This window comes from Mixophyes fleayi, chromosome 10 (assembly GCF_038048845.1).
Source record: "Mixophyes fleayi isolate aMixFle1 chromosome 10, aMixFle1.hap1, whole genome shotgun sequence".
Taxonomy (NCBI): domain Eukaryota; kingdom Metazoa; phylum Chordata; class Amphibia; order Anura; family Limnodynastidae; genus Mixophyes; species Mixophyes fleayi.
Genome location: NC_134411.1, coordinates 104,806,045 through 104,824,572, shown reverse-complemented (window position 1 = coordinate 104,824,572; position 18,528 = coordinate 104,806,045). Strand labels below are relative to the sequence as shown.

General features: G+C 46.8%; 1 protein-coding gene and 1 long non-coding RNA gene across 4 annotated transcripts in view; both read left to right on the top strand.

Moving 5' to 3' along the window:
• LOC142104651 (adhesion G-protein coupled receptor G1-like) overlaps positions 1 to 17,872 on the top strand; it is a 67,432-nt gene extending 49,560 nt beyond the window's left edge. For all 3 annotated transcript variants that reach the window (XM_075189447.1, XM_075189448.1, XM_075189449.1), the window contains exons 5-14: positions 627 to 741; positions 1,658 to 1,783; positions 2,886 to 3,002; positions 8,693 to 8,726; positions 12,143 to 12,243; positions 12,483 to 12,604; positions 14,114 to 14,379; positions 14,713 to 14,821; positions 15,069 to 15,337; positions 16,350 to 17,872. In XM_075189447.1, coding sequence (XP_075045548.1) covers positions 627 to 741; positions 1,658 to 1,783; positions 2,886 to 3,002; positions 8,693 to 8,726; positions 12,143 to 12,243; positions 12,483 to 12,604; positions 14,114 to 14,379; positions 14,713 to 14,821; positions 15,069 to 15,337; positions 16,350 to 16,495 — 1,405 coding nt within the window. In that variant the 3' untranslated portion in view covers positions 16,496 to 17,872. The remainder of the gene's footprint in view (positions 1 to 626; positions 742 to 1,657; positions 1,784 to 2,885; positions 3,003 to 8,692; positions 8,727 to 12,142; positions 12,244 to 12,482; positions 12,605 to 14,113; positions 14,380 to 14,712; positions 14,822 to 15,068; positions 15,338 to 16,349) is intronic.
• Positions 4,083 to 4,706, top strand: LOC142104652 (uncharacterized). Its single transcript, XR_012679616.1, has 3 exons — positions 4,083 to 4,217; positions 4,265 to 4,348; positions 4,496 to 4,706. It is a non-coding gene; the product is annotated as an uncharacterized LOC142104652 (long non-coding RNA).
• Positions 17,873 to 18,528: the final 656 nt, after the last annotated feature.

Here is an 18,528-nt window from a genome sequence, read left to right as displayed (position 1 = left end):
CACATAAGAGAGCAGCTAACACATATGGATGAACTGGGGGCACTATAGTGGGGCATAACATCAACATTTATTTGTTGGTCCCATTACTATTAATATCAGCATGATAAAATAATAAATTATTAAATGTATAATATAATGTACAACCGGCACACCTGGGCTCGACTAGATCCCAGCCGGCGCTCTGATTGGTTGCCGACCCCTGGTGGATGTTACAGTCTTTTCTCACTAAGTTGTCAGCTCTGGACTCGTGTTTGTCTGGGAATTTCTCTCTACGGCGCAGGAACCAGTGATATACTGGTCCTCATTTATTATAATCACATTTAGGTGTGACATATGCAGAGGATCATAGTAACCAATCAGCAATTTGTTTATATCAGTCTAGTGCAAGTTAGACAATGAAAGCAAGTATGTGATTGGTCGCTGTGGTTTAGTGCAAATGTTATCACCTAAATGTAGTGTTGGCACAGTCCGGTGTGTCTGAAGAACTGATGCGGTTTATACAGAATAAATAGGGAATATGCTGTTGGTACCAAATGAGAGGTGTGATTGGTGGGGTTCAGTTAGGTTAGGGCACAGGGGTAAAAATTCCCAGACCCCCCATAACAGGGACTGTTGTCTTGTTCCAGGCTAGACAGATGGATTGATACAGCGCTCTCTGGTGTACAGTTTGATGGGAACAGTCACCATTTTGGGAAGGGGTCTCTGCAGGCGGCTGTATACAAGCTGGATTCTACTAATGTGGTGAGTGTTAAAGTGTGTGTGTACTATGCGTGTGTGTCCATGTACGTGTGTAAGCAGGTGTACTATATGTGTGTGTGTGTCCATGTACGTGTGTGTACTATACGTGTGTGTCCATGTACATGTGTAAGCATGTGTACTATACGTGTGTGTGTACTATACGTGTGCAAGCAGGTGTGTGTGTGTGTGTGTGTGTGTGTGTACTATGCGTGTGTGTCCATGTACGTGTATAAGCATGTGTACTATACGTGTGCAAGCAGGTGTGTGTGTGTGTGTGTGTGTGTGTGTGTGTGTGTGTGTGTGTGTGTGTGTGTGTGTGTGCACACAATGTAATGCCGTTTCTCACCGTCAGCTGATGGCACAATTGTATTGCTACGCCCAGGTTTCATCAAGTCAAACCAGTGGCGACTGTGGGCATGTGAATAGTTGCCCTGTACTATGGTTGGAGTTGGGTGGATCGGGCGCTATATGCTGAGTTCATGTACTGATCTTCAGTCACGTACCTCGTATGGCAGCCAATAGCAAAACGAGATTTGTGACTCTGAATGAGATATGTAATAAATATATAAAAGGTGGGGATTGTGAGCGGCCACTAACCTGGAAATGGCCCTAAATACACAAAGAATTTTACCCCCACAAAATGCCCGGTGGTGTCAGAGACTGGGCAAACATTCGTTGAAAGGGGGTACGCACCGGTGTACGTGTATAGTTGTCAAATTGGTGCATTTGTGTAAAATTTGTGCTACACAACTTTATTTTTTCCTGTATGCGACTGTAATGTTCTTATCCTGTCTGACTCTAAAAGTTACATCCCTGGTTCTGTCTCAATTACCTGTAATCTAAAATCTCCCCAAATGCTATTTCATTATTTAAATTCATTGCTAAAGGCGGATTCTAAATTACTTCTTCTCTCTTCCAGTTAAACTCTTTTTCCGAGAGTCTGGGGGTCTCTGTATATTTCCCACCAGAACTGTTAGAGAGCGTGAAGAATACTCCCACAAAGAGACTGCATGTGGTCCGAATCCACGGTCTCTCTCTCTTCCAGGTGAGATCACTGCGGTCACACGTCACACAGTCCCTGCCCTCTGCGGCCACACAGTCCCTGCCCTCTGCGGCCACACAGTCCCTGCCCTCTGCGGCCACACAGTCCCTGCCCTCTGCGGCCACACAGTCCCTGCCCTCTGCGGCCACACAGTCCCTGCCCTCTGCGGCCACACGTCACACAGTCACTGCCCTCTGCGGCCACACGTCACACAGTCCCTGCCCTCTGCGGCCACACAGTCCCTGCCCTCTGCGGCCACACAGTCCCTGCCCTCTGCGGCCACACAGTCCCTGCCCTCTGAGGCCACACAGTCCCTGCCCTCTGCGGCCACACAGTCCCTGCCCTCTGCGGCCACACAGTCACTGCCCTCTGAGGCCACACAGTCCCTGCCCTCTGAGGCCACACAGTCCCTGCCCTCTGCGGCCACACAGTCCCTGCCCTCTGCGGCCACACAGTCCCTGCCCTCTGCGGCCACACAGTCCCTGCCCTCTGCGGCCACACGTCACACAGTCACTGCCCTCTGCGGCCACACGTCACACAGTCCCTGCCCTCTGCGGCCACACAGTCCCTGCCCTCTGCGGCCACACAGTCCCTGCCCTCTGCGGCCACACAGTCCCTGCCCTCTGAGGCCACACAGTCCCTGCCCTCTGCGGCCACACAGTCCCTGCCCTCTGCGGCCACACAGTCACTGCCCTCTGAGGCCACACAGTCCCTGCCCTCTGAGGCCACACAGTCCCTGCCCTCTGCGGCCACACAGTCACTGCCCTCTGAGGCCACACAGTCCCTGCCCTCTGAGGCCACACAGTCCCTGCCCTCTGCGGCCACACAGTCCCTGCCCTCTGCGGCCACACAGTCCCTGCCCTCTGCGGCCACACAGTCCCTGCCCTCTGCGGCCACACGGCACACAGTCCCTGCCCTCTGCGGCCACACAGTCCCTGCCCTCTGCGGCCACACAGTCCCTGCCCTCTGCGGCCACACAGTCCCTGCCCTCTGCGGCCACACAGTCCCTGCCCTCTGCGGCCACACAGTCCCTGCCCTCTGCGGCCACACGGCACATATGTGTAACATGAATCCCGGTAACAGTCCTCCATCGTTCTGTGCACAGGATGCCGCAAACAGCACAGTCCTGGGAGATGAAGTGGTCGGCATCAGCCTGGAGGATACACCGGTCTCTGATCTATCAGAAGACATTATACTTACCTTCCGTCACCAGCCCCTAAAGGTAACAACTCTTTAATATTTATTCGTTATAGGTTATATGTCTATATTTTGAGCATCTACTTTTCCAGATAACACCTTTCTATCATGTACCACTTGTCCCAGCATTAATCCCACCTGTAACGTCTCTATCCTGTATCACCTGTCCCAGGTAACATTACTCTCATCTGTAACACCTGTCCCAGGTAACATTACTCTCATCTGTAACATCTGTCCCAGGTAACACCTCTGTCCTATAACACCGGTACCAGGTAACATTACTCCTATCTGTAACACTATACTGTAACACCTGTCGCAGGTAACATTACTCTCATCTGTAACACCTGTCCCAGGTAATAGTACTCCCACCTGTAACATCTCTATCCTGTATCACCTGCACCAGGTAACATTACTCCTATCTGTAACACTATACTGTAACACCTGTCCCAGGTAACATTACTCTCATCTGTAACATCTGTCCCAGGTAACACCTCTGTCCTATAACACCGGTACCAGGTAACATTACTCCTATCTGTAACACTATACTGTAACACCTGTCCCAGGTAACATTACTCTCATCTGTAACATCTGTCCCAGGTAACACCTCTGTCCTATAACACCGGTACCAGGTAACATTACTCCTATCTGTAACACTATACTGTAACACCTGTCGCAGGTAACATTACTCTCATCTGTAACACCTGTCCCGGGTAATAGTACTCCCACCTGTAACATCTCTATCCTGTATCACCTGCACCAGGTAACATTACTCCTATCTGTAACACTATACTGTAACACCTGTCCCAGGTAACATTACTCTCATCTGTAACACCTGTCCCGGGTAATAGTACTCCCACCTGTAACATCTCTATCCTGTATCACCTGTACCAGGTAACATTACTCTCATCTGTAACACCTGTCCCGGGTAATAGTACTCCCACCTGTAACATCTCTATCCTGTATCACCTGTACCAGGTAACATTACTCTCATCTGTAACACCTGTCCCGGGTAATAGTACTCCCACCTGTAACATCTGTCCCAGGTAACACCTCTGTACTATAACACTGGTACCAGGTAACATTACTCCTATCTGTAACACTATACTGTAACACCTGTCGCAGGTAACATTACTCTCATCTGTAACACCTGTCCCGGGTAATAGTACTCCCACCTGTATCACCTGTCCCGGGTAATAGTACTCCCACCTGTAACATCTCTATCCTGTATCACCTGCACCAGGTAACATTACTCCTATCTGTAACACTATACTGTAACACCTGTCCCAGGTAACATTACTCTCATCTGTAACACCTGTCCCGGGTAATAGTACTCCCACCTGTAACATCTCTATCCTGTATCACCTGCACCAGGTAACATTACTCCTATCTGTAACACTATACTGTAACACCTGTCCCAGGTAACATTACTCCCATCTGTAACATCTGTCCCAGGTAACACCTCTGTACTATAACACCTGTCCCAGGTAACATTACTCTCATCTGTAACACCTGTCCCAGGTAACATTACTCTCATCTGTAACACCTGTCCCGGGTAATAGTACTCCCACCTGTAACATCTCTATCCTGTATCACCTGTACCAGGTAACATTACTCCCATCTGTAACATCTGTCCCAGGTAACACCTCTGTACTATAACACCGGTACCAGGTAACATTACTCCTATCTGTAACACTATACTGTAACACCTGTCGCAGGTAACATTACTCTCATCTGTAACACCTGTCCCGGGTAACATTACTCTCATCTGTAACACCTGTCGCAGGTAACATTACTCTCATCTGTAACACCTGTCCCAGGTAACATTACTCTCATCTGTAACACCTGTCCCAGGTAACATTACTCTCATCTGTAACACCTGTCCCAGGTAACATTACTCTCATCTGTAACACCTGTCCCAGGTAACATTACTCTCATCTGTAACACCTGTCCCAGGTAACATTACTCTCATCTGTAACACCTGTCCCGGGTAACATTACTCTCACCTGTAACGTCTCTATCCTGTATCACCTGTACCAGGTAACATTACTCCCATCTGTAACATCTGTCCCAGGTAACACCTCTGTACTATAACACCTGTCCCAGGTAACATTACTCTCATCTGTAACACCTGTCCCAGGTAACATTACTCTCATCTGTAACACCTGTACCAGGTAACATTACTCCCATCTGTAACATCTGTCCCAGGTAACACCTCTGTACTATAACACCGGTACCAGGTAACATTACTCCTATCTGTAACACTATACTGTAACACCTGTCGCAGGTAACATTACTCTCATCTGTAACACCTGTCCCGGGTAACATTACTCTCATCTGTAACACCTGTCCCGGGTAACATTACTCTCATCTGTAACACCTGTCCCGGGTAACATTACTCTCATCTGTAACACCTGTCCCAGGTAACATTACTCTCATCTGTAACACCTGTCCCAGGTAACATTACTCTCATCTGTAACACCTGTCCCAGGTAACATTACTCTCATCTGTAACACCTGTCCCAGGTAACATTACTCTCATCTGTAACACCTGTCCCAGGTAACATTACTCTCATCTGTAACACCTGTCCCAGGTAACATTACTCTCATCTGTAACACCTGTCCCAGGTAACATTACTCTCATCTGTAACACCTGTCCCAGGTAACATTACTCTCATCTGTAACACCTGTCCCAGGTAACATTACTCTCATCTGTAACACCTGTCCCGGGTAACATTACTCTCATCTGTAACACCTGTCGCAGGTAACATTACTCTCATCTGTAACACCTGTCCCAGGTAACATTACTCTCCTCTGTAACACCTGTCCCAGGTAACATTACTCTCATCTGTAACACCTGTCCCAGGTAACATTACTCTCATCTGTAACATCTGTCCCAGGTAACACCTCTGTACTATAACACCTGTCCCAGGTAACATTACTCTCATCTGTAACACCTGTCCCAGGTAACATTACTCTCATCTGTAACACCTGTACCAGGTAACATTACTCCCATCTGTAACATCTGTCCCAGGTAACACCTCTGTACTATAACACCTGTCCCGGGTAACATTACTCTCATCTGTAACACCTGTCGCAGGTAACATTACTCTCATCTGTAACACCTGTCCAGGGTAATAGTACTCTCATCTGTAACACCTGTCCAGGGTAATAGTACTCCCACCTGTAACACCTGTCCCAGGTAACATTACTCTCATCTGTAACACCTGTCCCAGGTAACATTACTCTCATCTGTAACACCTGTCGCAGGTAACATTACTCCCATCTGTAACACCTGTCCCAGGTAACATTACTCTCATCTGTAACACCTGTCCCAGGTAACATTACTCTCACTTGTAACATCTCTATCCTGAATAGAGGAAGAGTGTGTTTTTTGTGAGGCACTCAAATGACCAAAGTAATAATTTAAATTCTTAATCTTTATTATGTACTATTAAAATCTGAACAAAAAACATATTGAAACAATTAAAGAAACGTGTAGCAAAATATTAAAAGATGAATATGAAATTAAATCCAGAAACAATCACTGTTAAGATAGGTAGGATAGTACTACCTCGCCGTGACGCTGTTCAAATAAATCTTATATATTCTCCTCTTTTATAGATTAATATGTATGAATACAAATGTAATTTCTCAGACACTTTTAATGAATAGGTAAGAATTCAATCCATAATTCCCACTGTAAGTCTTTCTTGAACTGAATAATCTCATATATATATATATATATATATATTATATAGAGAGATTCCCTCAGAGTTAATATATTGGCACCTATGTAATTAATATTCTCAGGTGCTTACTTATAATCTTGATAAGGTTATTCCTCTTAAACTTTATATTCCATTCCAAAAGCAATAGGTTTTCTCAAAATTGTCCCCTTAATTGCCTATGATACATAATATAATTTATGGTGTAGGGCTAAGATAGTTTGATCAATTGGATACATTCATTCAGTACAGCTATAATTAAGCTTGGACGTTATTCCACAGTCTTATATGCCTATTATAGGTCTAATGAGCTAATCTCTTCTTCCACTGCAGCACTTTATCCAGGGTTTACTGGATTGATAATAACAAATGTTATAAGTCTGAGTATTTAGAACAGCGAGCGCAGCGTCCGCCGACACGCGTTACTCCCTCCTGTAACATCTCTATCCTGTAATATCTGTCCCAGGTATCTACCTTATAACATCACTTATGTTAGGTGTCCTTCGTGTGACACCTCTCCGGGATTCTGTCATTTGATTAGTTGTACAACAGTACTTGGGAGTTTTTGATCCTCACAATGAATTTCTTTATATACAACATGTTTTCGGGGCACGTTCTGTTTCTCTGACCACATTCTGGGTGTTTGCACCTGCAGCAGATTATACACCACACATCATCACGGCTGTTTATACACCACACATCATCACGGCTGTTTATTCACCACAGTTCAGGCACAATTTCTTCAAAGTGTTCAGGAATAACGGTCACATCCCCTCCAGATGGCCCCCAGTACCTGTATCTCCTTCCCATCTGCTCGTTCTCCCGTCTCAGTGTGGAGAGAGAGGAGTGCGGCCTGCAGGAGAGAGCGCCGCACAGCAGATAGGAGAGCGCCGCACAGCAGATGGGAGAGCGCCGCACAGCAGATGGGAGAGCGCCGCACAGCAGATGGGAGAGCGCCGCACAGCAGATGGGAGAGCGCCGCACAGCAGATAGGAGAGCGCCGCACAGCAGATGGGAGAGCGCCGCACAGCAGATGGGAGAGCGCCGCACAGCAGATGGGAGAGCGCCGCACAGCAGATGGGAGAGCGCCGCACAGCAGATGGGAGAGCGCCGCACAGCAGATGGGAGAGCGCCGCACAGCAGATGGGAGAGCGCCGCACAGCAGATGGGAGAGCGCCGCACAGCAGATGGGAGAGCGCCGCACAGCAGATGGGAGAGCGCTGCACATCTACAACGACCCCCCCCCCCCTTAAATATACAGCAGCTTCTTAACCCCCAGATCACTGATCCTACAAATGGGGAAATGGGAAGAACAAAATCCATCATTTATGATTTAGAGGTGATTTAGAAGCTGCAGCTCCCTAAGGAACCTACAATATAAATCTTGTCTGTGGCCCCAGGTACGTCTGTACTGCCCACAACTTCCTAAATACAATTTACATCCAGACAAATGCCAAACCACATCCTAGATTTGGTGCATAATTGAGCAGCGCGCAGTGATCTAACGCGACGACTCGCTGAACATAACCCGCTCCAGGCGACCAGTGATAACAATGTGGAAGTTCCTGGGACAGCCACACGCAGGTCCTGTCTCCTATATATGATATATAAGATCTGTCCTGAAAAGGTTTCTAAGGTTTATCTGGTTCTTGTCTCCTGTCTGTTCCTTAACGACAAAGAGAGAGAATCCGCTGTGTTCTATGAACACAATCATATTCTAATCTCTTATTATGTGAAGATTTTTGTCTAGTTTGTTGTTTAATAAATTATTTGGTATTCAGAAGAAAACATTGAAACAATGCTAAAATGTATTTGGGTCAAGCAAATATATATGGCACAGTATTTATTCACATTTGTATATATATATATATATATATATAGCCAGAGCAAACTCTGCAGTGCTTTACAATTGTATACATTAAAGTCTGTTTTCAAGAGCTGACAATCTAAGAGATATTACCCCTCATACTTTTCACCTTGTATCTCTGCAGGGAGACGTCTCCCCATTGTGTGTGTTCTGGGACGGTGAGTAACATTTCTGTCTGCTATAAGCTTCTATACTGTATGTCTGTATAGTATGTATTTCCCAGGGCTGGTATTCTGTACTCATTGCATGTTATGTGTGGGTGGCCAGCAGGTCTACTCTGCCCATACTCTCCGGCTACCTGTACTCTACCTGAAGGTATCAGTTCTCCATTACTCTCCTCCCTACTTCCATCCTCATCTGCTGCTGCAGGAAGTCCCTACTGGAGCTCATGTGATCTGATGCTCTATACAGCCAGCAAAGTCTGGAACTGGGACCCAGGATAAACGGAGGCAATAGGGGTAAAACAGGAACAGTGAGGTTCATTTACAAAGCCGCAGCGGAAATGCTTTCTTGTGACATCATGCGCCTACTTTTGCGCACATGAACCCACTTTTGTGGCCAAGATAGCGGAGTTCAACAGTTTGCCCCAGAAGACAGGAGGAGTTGGGTGGATGAGGGGCGTTTCTAGCCGAGTGCAGATTGGGCAAATATCAAATGGAGTGAATGGTGATAAAGTGGTAGGAGTGTGGACATTGATGTGAGTATACTGGGGTAATGTTCAGGTCTTTTACCTTGCCAGCTATTGCCCAAAGGCAGCCTTAGGCATCAATCTGGCATCCTACCCACCTAGGCAGCTAGAGGGTAAAGTAAAACACATTATTGCTAAAGCACAACACACAGGATTTTATCACTATTAAATGAATAAATACCGATGTGTTCCAAACCTAATATACAACCCTATCTAAATGGAGCTTATAGTCACTTTCCTGGCTGCTGAAACACGATCTTACACTCCTCTATCAACAAACTAGGGACCAAGTCCAATGTCTTCCCACTTTGGGCAGGCTAACAAACTGGCCAAGTCTTCAGAGTCACTGGCATGATCCATGACTAGTCCAAAAGCAGCTGTAGCCCATAGCTAAATCTGTCCAAGCAAAAGACTCCTGTTGATGGGGTGTTGCCTCTATTTATTCCCAGCTTCTCACAGTGTTGTGGATTCAACAGGGCTGTCTTAGATAACCAACCTATGATGGATTGGTACCTGCTTATTGGAGCAACTGTCACATCCCCCAAGTTCTCAGCAGGCACCCTGCTGTGAGCGGCTGCGGGCAGTCTAGCTAGACATGAAGATGAAAATTGGGCATCCATATAACTAGACAAAGGGGGCATAATCGCAACAGTCCCTGGGCATCTCAAGCCCAGCCCCAGTTTAATCCTATGTAGTCTTTTAAAGGTAATTTTGTGTCCTGGTTTGACCAGCACTTCCGGCTCAACTTGGCAATTTCTCTGGGTGCCTCCGGTCGGCTGGGGGCCCTAAGTGACGGTAGCTCCTGTAGGGGTTGTGTTAACGAATCTAGCGAGCATAGAGAACCCACCATAAACAAATTAATCTGTATGTACAATACATAACCCGGGTGCTAATTATTGACGAGAGGAGATGGCAAATGGGCAAGTTACCTGGCACCCTGCTCTAATGTTCCACTATGCCCATTTTCCGGTTCATCCACCAACCCACAAAACTAAACATAGATGCATTTTACAGAGGTTTTTTCAAAGACCCTGAATAGGATGTGCATCTTAAATAAGTACAGACAAGTAGTCACGTCTTTGGCATATAAAGAATCATTGCGGATCAGCATTTCCTGCCAGATGCAATGCTCAGAAACTGACACGACTAGCTCCCCCTGTAGGTCTGTCTCTGTAATGACACGACTAGCTCCCCCTGTAGGTCTGTCTCTGTAATGACACGACTAGCTCCCCCTGTAGGTCTGTCTCTGTAATGACACGACTAGCTCCCCCTGTAGGGCTGTCTCTGTAATGCCACCGACTAGCTCCCCTTGTAGGTCTGTCTCTGTAGTGACACGACTAGCTCCCCCTGTAGGTCTGTCTCTGTAGTGACACGACTAGCTCCCCCTGTAGGTCTGTCTCTGTAATGACACAACTAGCTCCCCCTGTAGGTCTGTCTCTGTAATGACACAACTAGCTCCCCCTGTAGGTCTGTCTCTGTAATGACACAACTAGCTCCCCCTGTAGGTCTGTCTCTGTAATGACACGACTAGCTCCCCCTGTAGGGCTGTCTCTGTAATGCCACCGACTAGCTCCCCCTGTAGGGCTGTCTCTGTAATGACACGACTAGCTCCCCCTGTAGGGCTGTCTCTGTAATGACACGACTAGCTCCCCCTGTAGGGCTGTCTCTGTAATGACACAACTAGCTCCCCCTGTAGGTCTGTCTCTGTAATGACACAACTAGCTCCCCCTGTAGGGCTGTCTCTGTAATGACACAACTAGCTCCCCCTGTAGGGCTGTCTCTGTAATGACACAACTAGCTCCCCCTGTAGGGCTGTCTCTGTAGTGACACAACTAGCTCCCCCTGTAGGTCTGTCTCTGTAGTGACACAACTAGCTCCCCCTGTAGGTCTGTCTCTATAGTGACACGACTAGCTCCCCCTGTAGGGCTGTCTCTGTAGTGACACAACTAGCTCCCCCTGTAGGTCTGTCTCTGTAGTGACACGACTAGCTCCCCCTGTAGGTCTGTCTCTGTAGTGACACAACTAGCTCCCCCTGTAGGTCTGTCTCTGTAGTGACACAACTAGCTCCCCCTGTAGGTCTGTCTCTGTAGTGACACGACTAGCTCCCCCTGTAGGGCTGTCTCTGTAGTGACACAACTAGCTCCCCCTGTAGGGCTGTCTCTGTAATGACACGACTAGCTCCCCCTGTAGGGCTGTCTCTGTAAGGACACAACTAGCTCCCCCTGTAGGGCTGTCTCTGTAAGGACACAACTAGCTCCCCCTGTAGGGCTGTCTCTGTAAGGACACAACTAGCTCCCCCTGTAGGGCTGTCTCTGTAATGACACAACTAGCTCCCCCTGTAGGGCTGTCTCTGTAATGACACAACTAGCTCCCCCTGTAGGGCTGTCTCTGTAGTGACACAACTAGCTCCCCCTGTAGGTCTGTCTCTGTAGTGACACAACTAGCTCCCCCTGTAGGTCTGTCTCTATAGTGACACGACTAGCTCCCCCTGTAGGGCTGTCTCTGTAGTGACACAACTAGCTCCCCCTGTAGGTCTGTCTCTGTAGTGACACGACTAGCTCCCCCTGTAGGTCTGTCTCTGTAGTGACACAACTAGCTCCCCCTGTAGGTCTGTCTCTGTAGTGACACGACTAGCTCCCCCTGTAGGGCTGTCTCTGTAGTGACACAACTAGCTCCCCCTGTAGGGCTGTCTCTGTAATGACACGACTAGCTCCCCCTGTAGGGCTGTCTCTGTAAGGACACAACTAGCTCCCCCTGTAGGGCTGTCTCTGTAATGACACAACTAGCTCCCCCTGTAGGGCTGTCTCTGTAATGACACAACTAGCTCCCCCTGTAGGGCTGTCTCTGTAATGACACGACTGGGGCTGACCACATCTTCTCCCACAGAATCATCGGAGGAGTGGAGTACTTATGGCTGCCGTACGATCCCCAGCGTGCACCACACGGAGTGCAGGTGTAATCATCTGACTTACTTTGCAGTATTGATGGTGAGTTTTGTACTAGGCTTGAAGTATGATCCTTCTCACTAATATATATTCTGTAAATATCCTGAACCCAGTATTATAATGTGTACCCCAAAATGCCAGTAATACAATAGATATTCCCAATTCCTTCACTCATCGTCACCCACTAATTTCTACTATGTAGTGTGTTCCCTGAAACCTCCAGTAATGTAATATGCACCCGGATACCTAGTGTCCCCCTAATCTGTGCTCTCGTTGTGCAGCAAGTGTCCAGCGAGGTCATATCAGAGGCGCACCTCGTTTCTCTGTCTGTCCTGACATTCGCTGGATGCAGCATCTCCGCACTGTCCTGTCTGTTCACCATCGGCTGGATCTGCTGCTCCAGGTACTGAGATCTGTCATTGTGTGTTACATGTATGTTACATGTGTGTTACATGTGTGTTACATGCAGCATCTCCGCACTGTCCTGTCTGTTCACCATCAGCTGGATCTGCTGCTCCAGGTACTGAGATCTGTCATTGTGTGTTACATGTGTGTTACATGTGTGTTACATGCAGCATCTCCGCACTGTCCTGTCTGTTCACCATCGGCTGGATCTGCTGCTCCAGGTACTGAGATCTGTCATTGTGTGTTACATGTATGTTACATGTGTGTTACATGCAGCATCTCCGCACTGTCCTGTCTGTTCACCATCAGCTGGATCTGCTGCTCCAGGTACTGAGATCTGTCATTGTGGGTTACATGTGTGTTACATGTGTGTTACATGCAGCATCTCCGCACTGTCCTGTTTGTTCACCATCAGCTGGATCTGCTGCTCCAGGTACTGAGATCTGTCATTGTGTGTTACATGTATGTTACATGTATGCTACATGTGTGTTACATGTATGTTACATGCAGCATCTCCGCACTGTCCTGTCTGTTCACCATCGGCTGGATCTGCTGCTCCAGGTACGGAGATCTGTCATTGTGTGTTACATGTATGTTACATGTATGTTACATGCAGCATCTCCGCACTGTCCTGTCTGTTCACCATCGGCTGGATCTGCTGCTCCAGGTACTGAGGTCTGTCATTGTGGGTTACATGTGTGTTACATGCAGCATCTCCGCACTGTCCTGTCTGTTCACCATCAGCTGGATCTGCTGCTCCAGGTACTGAGATCTGTCATTGTGTGTTACATGTGTGTTACATGTATGTTACATGCAGCATCTCCGCACTGTCCTGTCTGTTCACCATCAGCTGGATCTGCTGCTCCAGGTACTGAGATCTGTCATTGTGTGTTACATGTATGTTACATGTATGTTACATGCAGCATCTCCGCACTGTCCTGTCTGTTCACCATCAGCTGGATCTGCTGCTCCAGGTACTGAGATCTGTCATTGTGGGTTACATGTATGTTACATGTGTGTTACATGCAGCATCTCCGCACTGTCCTGTTTGTTCACCATCAGCTGGATCTGCTGCTCCAGGTACGGAGATCTGTCATTGTGTGTTACATGTATGTTACATGCAGCATCTCCGCACTGTCCGTTCTCTTCATCCTTGAGCTAGAAATGTTGTTCCAGATCCATGAGATATCACTGTATGTTACATGTAGATTGACTGAATCTTGTGTATATCTTACATAGAACATGAAGATATTACATTGCATGTAATACACTGACGTGTTCCTTTACGTGTTATGTGTTTGTCTTATGTGCGGATGCAGGGAGTACACTTTTGCATTGTGTAGTAATTTGTGGTATTGTGTGTGCTGATGACATTTGTTAAGAAGAATAACGTATCTCAGAAAAGAGTTTCAGACTAGGGAAATTTGAATTATTTTACCATATGTTAATATGTTTAATTTATGTGTGTGATATAATATACTGACATGCATGTATGTTCTCATGGCAGGAAGATGCAATCTAACCCCACGTTGCAGATCCACATGAACCTCTTGGGGGCGGTATTCCTGCTGGACCTGAGCTTCATAATGAGCGCTGTGCTGGGGGCTCTGGAAGAGCAGAATGTCTGTAGAGGCTCCGCTATCGTTCTGCACTTTGCTCTGCTCTGTACGTTCTCCTGGATGGCCATCGAAGGGTTTAATCTCTACCGACTGGTGGTCAAAGTCTTCCACTCAACTTCTGTATCCACCATAAAACTTGCCCTGTTGGGCTGGGGTGAGTCCTTGGCGGGATGGTAACTAGATCCTCCGCCCCTTGTGTCTCCATATATTGGTGGAAGTAACATTTCCCCCATGTGTGTTACTCAGTCACATGCGTGTGATAACTACATGCCTGTGTCTTCGTGTCACTGTCCCACCCCCTCTGCTGTGTAATTATAGTCTAGTATCTGTTACTGGCAGGTTAGTAACTCTGATAACTGTATGTAATATAACTGTATAATACTTGGGATTGATAGAAATAATTGTGTTCACAATCAGATGTGATTTATTGTAACTTACACATAATGTCACAATTGTTGGGGTATAATCCTATTGTGTCTTATCGCAGGGGCACCGATCCTCATTGTAATTGCTATTATTCTGATGGATGTGGAGAATTATGGTATTTACTACATGAACGTGGACCGGCCATCCTCCCAGAACGCCACCGCTTCTATGTAAGTCTCCCAGATGTTCCCCGTTCCTTAATGTTCCTGGAACCTTAGATCTGTTTGTCTGCTCTTCAGCTGGTGACCCTCAGCTGGGCGACTTCTCCAGACACGTGATGTACTCAGGTCTATCGGGATGGACAGGAAATAGAGCCGCGGGCATCAGACACCAGCTGTTCCCACCCCAGTTGTACTAGAATCTCCTCTTGGTGTCCCACTATCTGGACATTCTATTCAGTCTGTCGTTTCCTTGTAGGTGTTGGCTGACTAAACCCATCGTCCATCAGGTTGTGAATCTGGGATCTTTTGCCACAGTTCTCCTATTTAATGTCTGTATGCTGGTTGCTATGACCCGGCGCGTCCTGCGTCTATCGCTGCACACCCGGGGAGAGAAACAGCGCCATTGTTTCACGTTACTGGGACTAAGCTGCATGTTGGGGCTTCCGTGGGGGCTGGCGTTCTTCTCCTTCGGAGCCCTTTACCTGCCGATCCAGTATCTCTTCAGCATCCTAAACGCCCTACAAGGTGAGTGATGGCCCCCACTCCCCCCCCCCCCGACCGCTGTCAGCATAAAGTACGTGTCTCCTCTGCACCTCGCTGAGATCTTTACAACTCGGCTATTAATATATCTTGTGGTTTGTTGGGCACCAGCCACCTGGGTGAGAAATAGTTGCAGAGAATGTAAGAGCTGAAGTCTGACTGCAGCCCGTCCCTCGCCCAGTGTAGGGGGGATGTGGGTGTATTTCTCACGGGGGGTGGATGGGGGGGGGGGTGTCGCTGGATGGAGAGTTTCTGAGAAACATGTAAAGTAAGTGATACATTGTGTCCCTGCTGGATTATATTATAGGCTGGTCATAGATATAACAGTATGTTTATAAATAGCTTGGTCTAAAGCGATTATTACTCCGTCATGATTTGGGGGGCAGGGGGTTAATTAAACATATTAAGTGTAATTAGTCCCACCCTAAGTGTTTTATGATGGTGAAAGTTTCTGATCATGATCTAATAGGCGACAGTTATCAGTAATAGTGCTGTGACCGTGTTATAAGCTGATTTGATATTTTATTAAAATAACTAATGATAATCGGGCGATCGAGGGATTATGGGTGGGAATGTTGGAGTGGATTTGTCTTTTGATCACTTAATTGTTTGGTCAGAGCCTATATTCCAAACATTATGCTGATCAGTTTTGTAGCAGGAAAAAAAAAAAAAAAAGAGAAAGATTGTAAGCTCTTGGAACAAGTCTGCGAGGTTGTGTTTACCAGAAGATTACTCCTGCCTGAGGGGCTGGTGTATTGCAGAGACTCTGCCTCTGACCAATGGACACCATAACACACAACTATTGTCAGTTGAGGCAGAACCAGGAACATATAAATTCAGAGTGTCCCTTGGCCACATCTGCAGGTGACTTGCAGGGTGTGAGCAGTCTGCCCTGGGCACCAGATTTCCTGATGCTCAGTATAAACCAGATGATCTCCTGCTTCTCCGTGATAAACGTTCTTCTATAACGGTCTCCTTCACGCTTCCTTCCTCACAGGCTTGTTCATCTTCCTGTGGTATTGTGCCCTGTCCCAGCCTTACTCCACCCGCCAGTCCCAGAGCTCTGACAGCACAAGCGCTGCCCCGGTATCTCCGCGAGCCGACCAGAGCATCAGCAGCGACCACAAGAAACTCCTGACATGAGCTCCGTCCTCTGGGGATTCGCCACCGCTCGCTGTGTCCGTAGCACTTTAGGACAAGTCACAACGTATAGACTCTGGGGCAGCAATAAGCTTTGGGTATAGGTCCCGGCTGCCATAAGCCGCTGAGACCCTAAACCTTGGTACCATTACACAGAATCACACGTAATTCCAAGGACCGTATGCCTACTGGTCAGGTGGGGATTGTTTAGATTGCAAGCCCTTTGGGATAATTAGGTCTACTGCATCAACTCCACTCACATAGTGAATATCACTGCACAGGGCTGAGGCGCATCACTAGCTGTATGGTACAGATGGGGTGAGGGCAGCTAGTGTGGGTTACATTACAACTCTCATCCGTTTTGTTTTTTTTAAGAGTAGTCTTCCAGTTTAAGAAATATAAAATAACACCAGCAATCATTCTATGTAACGACAGCTGCTCCTGCTGGTAAAGGTGCATTTTTGTAGTAGAAACTATTTTTTGATTTGGAAACAAAATTTAGACCAAGAAGTATTCAAAAGTACCTACAGTTTTTTTGGTTTTTTTTTAAAGAAAATACAGAAAGTAATTCAATGTCTTCCTAGAAGATGTCCATAGTTACCACTTGTGCCTAATGGGACAGTCCCAGCTTTAAAGACTTATCCCTATTTTCCAGCTGCCCAGTCTGCGCTTTGCCTTATACACTATAAAACAATTTACATTCCATCAATGGTTAGCCGGCTCGTTCTGCTGGGAATTGTAGTCCATCAAGATCAGGGTTGGCTAACTCTTAGATGCTACAGCTGTCAGAATTTGGCCAGTCACTTGTAGGTTTATTGTAGGATAAAATATCAAATCCTACTACAAAATCCTAATTTACAGCCCCCCCATTAAATCAGTTTGTTTATAAAATACCGTACAAATCTGAGGCACTTTGTATCATTAATGACAACTGCACAGTCCCCCTCACATGGATACCTGGGTACTTACATAAGTTATTTTAGCAGTTAAGTTCCTGAACAAAATCCTGAGACCCATTTATTTATTTTCTAGCCCCATTCCCCTCCCCCCCCCCAGGGGGGACTGTGCACATTCCTGTGCCTGTATGAACAATGACATTGCTGGGGATCTCTGTATGTTACCCCCTGACAACAAGGGAGGTGCTCAGCCCCCCAGCACAGATGTCAGAGACATGGATCACACACAGTACAAACATTTATAGAGGTGATTGTGCCCCAAGATGTGGGAATTACTAGATTAATGCACTTCATTCAAACACTGGATTGTTCTAGAGACTTTATAAAGATAGCGCTTGTGCCGATGTAATATATAACTTTCATAGATGATTTATGTATATATGGGCTCTGCAGAGTTTTGTGCCATAATAAAGAGTTTATAGAAGTAGTTGTGTTATTCCACGGACAGACAGAGGGCCGGTGGGGCCAGTCAGTGTCACGTTACTACAACGACAATCATTATTACCCAGAGAAGACGGATTCTGTACACAGACAGATCTGTCCCTCTAATCGGGGGACCAGGTTCCTCAGGCTACACGAGTCGCTCACCTCCACAACTACATCAGACCATACAGAACATGTAACTGGTGCTTTTCCTATCTATAGGAGCCAGGACTACAGAATCCCCACTGAACAGTACATTTACGGTGGGGAATATAGTGGATAATTTCAGAATAAGTTACAGAGGGAAACATAGGATGATATTCACTGATAAGTGTCATGTTATAGGATGATCCCACCCTCTAGAGAGAGGGGGGGGGGGGGGGGGGGTCGTGGAGTTATACTACACGGTAGAGGAACATCTGGACCTTGATGCAGATACAGAAGAGTCGTGGGACGCCCCAAAGCCACTCGTTCTAAATGGACCCAAATGCTTGTGCCCTCAGATTAATACCCCTTATTGGTCCGTTTGGTTACATTGTGGAAATGGACATCCTGCTATATTCTGTAGCAGCCAATGCCTATTACACTCTATATGTCACACTGCACCACAGACTGACAAGAGGAGGAAAATTATATACATATACATACACACACACA